Here is a 6,877-nt window from a genome sequence, read left to right as displayed (position 1 = left end):
AAGTATGAGAGACGAAGTTTGGCCATCCTGGCCTCCAAGGAGCACTCTGGCTGCACTTCTTCCAACACAGATCTGTTTGTTCTTTTGGCAGCCACGGCACTTTCAATATTCTCCTCCAACACCATTACTCAAATGCATCAATTCTTCTACGGTCTTCCTTATTCACTGTCCAACTTTCACATGCATATGAAGTTATTGAAAATACCATGGCTTGGGTCAGGCGCACCTTAGTCTTCAACCTTTGCTCTCCAATACCTTTAAAAGGTCTTGTGCAGCAGATCTGCTTAATGCAATACATCGTTTGATATCTTGACTGCTGCTTCCATGAGTGTTGATAGTTGATCCAAGAATAATGAAGGTACCCTAGATGTGATCAAATCTTCTGAGGATGGCCAGGGGTAACACAAAAGTTGAATCTTCAGTGATAAAGTAGAAGGAAAGGAAGTAGAGGAATATCAGGAATAGGAGCCCTTTAAAGGACAGGTTTCACTGGACTCTCAAGCTACCTGGCGTGAGTGAGCCCACAGAATATGGCAAGAGACTGGCCTGTCAGGAGGTTCCGAGAGATGAGTTTGGCAGGACCAGAGAATCTTGGTTGAGAATATACGCTCTGGAGCTAAACCATTCAGCTCAATCCGAGGTCTGCCCTCTTAACTTGGGTAACTATATCTACTTCTGTTTCTCAAGGTCTCCACACTCTTACTGTAAAATGAGAGCTTAACAGTACCTACTCACTGGGTTGTTGGCAGAATGAAATGATGTAGTAACATGAGAAGTATTTAGAACAGTGCCTGGCACACAGTAAGTACCATTGTTGTTGTTAAGTGTCATTGAATTGGTTCCAACTCATAAGGTTTCCAAGAAGCAGCTGGTGGGTTTAAACTACCAACCTTGCAATTAGCAATCCAGTGCCTATCCTATAGCACCACCCCAAGATTCCAATAAGAACCATAAGCTATGATTATGAAGGGTCTCACGGGCAATGGGAGCCCAGAATGGGTTGTAAACTTTGCAATGAAGGTGGCTGGTTTGAACCCACCAGCTGCTCTGTGAGAGAGTGGTATGGAGTCTGCTTCCATGAGGGTTTACAGCCCAGGAAGCCCTATGGGGCAGTTCTGCTCCATGAGTCAGAACCAACTCAACAGATTGACTTTTGGTTTGGGTGTGTCTGGTACTTCTTGGAAAGGTTGTTCTTGAGAATACAGCAAAAGAGGGACTCTCCTCGGAGAGGATGTTTTCTGCTCTTAAACATGTCACTCCCCCTCCGTACCTTATGCCCCAAACACACACATATCTAACTTGGGGCCTGCAGTTCTGGCTTTTCATGTGGACAGTGCTTCAGCTGCAGATTTCTGGGATCTGAGCACCCAGTGAGCCTGGCTCCCAAGGGGGTGGAGACCATTATCTGTGGTACTGCTGCAGGGAAATGCAGATGAGGCTTCACACCTGACACCCACTCTGCTCCTACACACAGAGGGGGTGTGCAGTCACCAGTCCAGTGCACAGGTCCGACATACCCCCAGGCTGGCTGCACGTCTGCAGAGGCACCAGCTAACCTTAATGCCCCTCAGGAGGACCACATGCACCTCACAGGCAGCCAAGCCTGAGCACTCCAGAGGAGGAGTTTTGGGCTCTGAGTGGCCTGTCCCTCACAGATCTGGGAGCCCTATGGGTCCATTGAAGGAGGCTCTCACGATAAGAATGTGCAGAGGGAAAACACAGCAGCCTGTCTGCTTCACAGTCACATGGAGAGCAGTATGAAAGTACCCTGCTTGGAAGGAAGTCTGGATTTCTCTTGCAGGAAGACGTTGATGCACCTCAGACTCCAAAGAATTTCTCTTGTAAAATTTGGCAGATGGGCACACATTTGCTGTTAAAGGTAGAATCCTATACCACCTAACTATCACTGATAAGGTTGCTGTCATCAGTAAGATTTCTCCAACTCCTACTGTGAAACCCTGAGGGAGCAGCTGCTCAGTTCCCAAGGGACAGGGAGGCTTGTGCCATCAAGTCAATTCGGACTCATAGAGACACTGTGAGTCCCTGAGGTGACTTCTCCCATCACCCCTTGCTCCCCAAAATAAATAAACGTGGTCAAGGTCAATTTCAACGCCTGGGAAATCCCACGTATTACGGAGTAGATCTACGCTCCGCAGGATTGTCAAGGCTGTGACTATTTGGAAACAGATTACCAGGACTTTCTTCCAAGGCACCTCTGGGAAATGTTTGGTTAGAAGTCAAGTACTTAACCATTTGTACTACCCAGAAGCTCATTTTTATCACCTGTCCTCCTTGCCCAGGAAACTGCCATAGTTTTCATTTCCTACCTGCTTCTATTACCAAACTCCTGAACATGGCTGAGGCTCTTGTCTCAAAGCCTCCTCACCACCTGTCAACCCCAGTCTTGGTGAACATCCTGTATGAATGCTTGTCTATTGTCCGGCCTGTTTTCATGCTCTTCCCTTGGCTGGCAATGATCTTCCTTCTCTGTGACCTCTCACTCCCTAAAATCTTTCCTTCAATCCATTTACATCTGTGTCTCCCGTACTGCATACTGGGTCCTACCACCCTGCCTTTGCTTATGCTGGTACCTCTGCCAGGGGTGCCTCCTGATCTCACCCATCGGTCTATCTTTCTTGTCAAGGCTGGCTAACTCCCCTCCCCGACTTGCCCCTCATTAACTGGCCTCTGACCTCATAAGTCATTTCATCACTTTGTTTGGATACAGGTTGTAAGCATTCTTGAATTTTTAGACATGCCTCTCAGTCTTTTCTCCCTTAAAAGGTTGTAAGGCTGCGTGAGTCAGAGGACTAGCTGCATCTCTGCTCTCCTGTATGTCACCCAGCGCAGTCCCGGGCCTACAGCAGTCACATGGTATACAGTGGCTGGAGGTAACAGTTGATGGGACCTGGTGGAGCCGCTGCCTAGAAACTCTCCTTTAAGGACTTGAATGAGATGAGCTCGGAAGTCCCTCTCAGCTCTGTCATACAAGCGTCCTACCATAGCCTCCAAAGGGCTGGTGGTTCAAATCCACCCAGTACCTTCCAGTGGGTGAGAGACCTGTCAGTCCACTCCCATAAAGACTGCAGTCTAAGAAACTCTATTGAAACAATTAAAATTTAAAAACACTGCCATCGAGTTGATTCTAAGCCATAATGACCCTAAAGGGGGTTTCTAAGGCTGTCAGTCTTTATGGGAGCAGACGCGTCTTTCTCTCCCAAGGAGCTGCTGGTGGGTTTGAACTGCTGACCTTGTAGTTAGCAGTCCATTGCTTATCCTATAGAACCCCCAGGGCTATGGGGCAGTTCTGTTCTGTCACATGGAGTGCTATGAGTCAAAATCTGCTCAACAGGAAATAACAGCGACCCTGGCCTCCAACAGTTACCAGTAATGGGGGAGGGAGATCTGCATTTCAGAATCAAAGAGGAGGAAAGTCCTCAGTGGCTGTTTTTTCAAACTCCAGTGGATCCTGCTACCCCCTCTCTTGCCCACCTCCTCTGGAACCCCTGTCCCCAGACCATCATGCCATTGGAAGACAAAAAGCTGGATTAACCCCAAGCTGGGAACTGAGGGAGCCCATAAAACATTTAAAGTAGGAGGAAAATCATGAAGCTATTGTTCTATCAGAATAAAACTCAAGGCTTAAGTTTTGGTTCTAAATCATATCACAACTAGACCAACAGTTTAGACTGCTGGCCCACAACAATTCAGTTTAGCAACTACCACTTCTATTAGCGATAATCATTAACTTTTGGGTATTTTCAGTTGTCCATGTTGGTTCATATTTTATTCCAGAAAAGTACACTTTGAGGAGGTCTGGTATCATAGTAGTTATGTATTGGACTGCTAACTGCAAAGTCAGCAGTTCAAATCTACTAGCAGCAAGATGAGGCTTTCTGCTCCTGTGAAGATTGACAGCCTCGGACACCCTACACAGGGTCTCTCTGAGTCAGAGCCGACTCAACAGCACACTACCACCACCACCAAGTGTACTTCTGGTCATCTAGAACATTGGGACATTTTTTCTTAAACAAGCTTTTCTAGACCCACAGCTGTAGAAAAAAGTGGCAGCTGCAATAAGCAATGAACGAGTGGTCCCTGGACTATGACATCATGAAGAGCAGATTCCCATTGTCCCCAACTCCCAGTACTCTGCAGGACTTGATCACTACTGGTTGGAGGGAGGGAGGGAGTCAGCCTACGGTCAGCCTGGGTGTGAGAGTGTCTACCACTGTGGTTCTGTCTGCTTATGGGTTCTGCGAGTACCTGCCTAGGTATGCACACCTACACACCTCCTGTCCTCAAGGGGCGCCCTGGTGCTCTCCTGGCCTCAGCGTCACCACCAGGATGTGTCGCCCTTGAACTCTGAGTTATGGTTTAACATCCATTTCTTTGTCTAGTGCTGTAGGATCAGCACTGGACTGCAAACCACAAGATCAGCAGTTCAAATCCGCCAACTGCTCCTTGGAAATCCTTTACAGGGTCTCTGTGGGTTGCAGCGGACTCGATGGCACTTACCAACACCATTAAACTCTTCACATTTTATTGAGGCTGAGAAACCAAGAGTCACGGTACAGCAGGTCTGAACAGGATGAAAAACTCACCGAAGACAATGTCCTTTGTAAAATATATTTTAAGAAACTAATTTTTCTTCTCTTCTGGGGTCCTGGTGTGGCACTATAGGATAAGCACTGGACTGCTAACCGCAAGGTTGGCAGTTCAAACCCACCAACCACTCCTCAGAAACCCTGTACAGGGTTGCTATGTGACAAAACTGACTCTATGTCACTTAACAATAACAACAACAATCTCTTCTTTAGTAAGAATCATAAAAACTGGTTTGTCTTTTGCCTTGGTTCTGTGAAATGTGTGACTAAATGCAATGATCAACCATGCTCTTTTTCCTGGTTTTTATTTTCTATTGTTTTCCTATAGTCTCATTCATGAGACATATATACTTCCTTTAGTGTAAACCATACCAAGTTTTTTTTAGCCACCAACAGGATATCATCATAAATACACATGAAAACAGGTGTAGACGTGCCATTCTGAAAGTCAACCTTTTCATTCAATTGACTTGTGTACTGAACTGACATATAAAAAAGTCTGACATTATTTCTTACTGTCTGACTGACAATAAAGACTGACACTATTCTTAGATTAAGTGAATGTGACCTGGTTTTACTTTACTTTTGAAGGTGACTTTTCAACTTTTACCTTAAAAGCAATATGAAGTCTCATGAGCTCACAAGGTTTGGGATTGAGACCATGTGATCTGGAGAGGACTCCTCAGAGTTTAGAGAAGAGTCAGAAGAAGAAAACACTTGTAGGTGAGACTTGGATGCTTTAAGCTTCTTGGAATTCAGCCAGTATGCTGAGTGGGAGCTCAGGCCCTGCACTGAGCTACACTGTGCCGGGAAAGGGGAGGAGGTCCAGCCCTGGCATTTAGGGAGTGAGCTCACTGTCTAGGGGAGCAGACAAAACATGAACACATGAGGGAAAACAAATGCAACAGGATCAATAGGAAAGCTGGGGCCAGCCTCTGGCAAGGGTAGACTTTTCCCTGACACATTGGCAGAGGTGGGCAGGGAGTGTGTTTCCACTCACCAAGGTCATTGTTGTTCATCATTGCGTTGGATGCCCGCAGCCGGGGCCCCTGCTGGGTGAAGTGGTAGCCAAATTTCAGAAGCGTTGTGTTTTTCTCCAACATGTTCACAATCTCCATTTCCACTTTGTTGCCCAGGGGCTGGCTCTTTGGTCAAGAAAAGGACAATAATCACCATTCATTCCACAGAGATTGAATCCCCCTCTCCAAGAGCAATGAGATAGGAGGTTCGAGAAGTGACTGAGCTGGGATTCAAATTCAGCTCTTTCCCCTGCCCTACCACAGCCTCTCTCTGTGGCAGAAACCCCACCAATGAACCTTAGAGTATTAGAGCTGAGAGAACCTTCAAATCGCCTAGTCCTGGGGAGACTGACTGAAAATCTGCTGCCCAGGCTACACCTCGTACTAACTGAAGCCAAACGTTGCAGGGAGGGGTGAGTGCGGCGCTTAGGCCAATTTAACTTTAAAAACTCCTCAGGTGACTCCAATGTGCAGCTAAGAACCTAGGAGATCTAGTGATCTAGTCCAATCTCTTCTGTTTAAAAATGAACCAACTGAGGGAGGGAAAAGGATTTGCCAAAGATCACACAGCAAGTTAGCAATGCCAGAGTTTATGTTCCTAAAGCCCCACTCTGATCCCATTAACCCCCTACTCCCAAATCTATACTGATCATGAAGTAAAGATTGAAAAAGCAAAAATATGACAGTGTGCAGTGTTGGCAAGAATATGATGAGGATTTTCTTGAGTATAAAGGTCAGGGAAAGGGAAACAAACATTCATCAAGAGGAAGTTACTTCAATAAATGATGGTTAGTCCTGGTGTGGCACTGTGGGTTAATGCGCTGGACTGTAAGGTCAGTTGGAACTGCAAGGTCAGTGGTTCAAGCTCACCAGCCACTCCTCTGAAACCCTAGACAAGGTCGCTTGAGTTGGAACCAACTCAACGACACTTAACAACAACAGTCTTATAATAGAACGTGGGTTGTAAAATCATGATGCCAATCTTTACTCACTGGCCTGGAAAGATGGTCATGAAATGATACTGAGTGGTGGTGGGGGAAATTTTACCTGTATTTTTCACACACATATATTTGCATAGAAAATATCTGGACGTATGCTGTTGTGGCACTGTTAATGCGTCAGACTGCAAAGCCGTTTGAACTGCAAGGTTGGCAGTTCAAGCTCACCAGCTGCTCCTCAGAAATCCTATACAAGGTCGCTATGGGTCAGAACCAACTCGATGGCACTTCCCAACAACAACAAAATGCTGTT

The 6,877-nt window shown here is 46.2% G+C and overlaps 1 protein-coding gene across 1 annotated transcript in view; it reads right to left on the bottom strand.

Moving 5' to 3' along the window:
• TMOD1 (tropomodulin 1) overlaps positions 1 to 6,877 on the bottom strand; it is a 69,676-nt gene that overhangs the window by 4,356 nt on the left and 58,443 nt on the right. Inside the window, exon 8 of the mRNA XM_006863136.1 lies at positions 5,608 to 5,752. Coding sequence (XP_006863198.1) covers positions 5,608 to 5,752 — 145 coding nt within the window. The remainder of the gene's footprint in view (positions 1 to 5,607; positions 5,753 to 6,877) is intronic.

Source organism: Chrysochloris asiatica, unplaced genomic scaffold (assembly GCF_000296735.1).
Source record: "Chrysochloris asiatica unplaced genomic scaffold, ChrAsi1.0 scaffold00053, whole genome shotgun sequence".
NCBI lineage: Eukaryota > Metazoa > Chordata > Mammalia > Afrosoricida > Chrysochloridae > Chrysochloris > Chrysochloris asiatica.
This window is presented reverse-complemented; position numbering and strand designations above follow the sequence as displayed.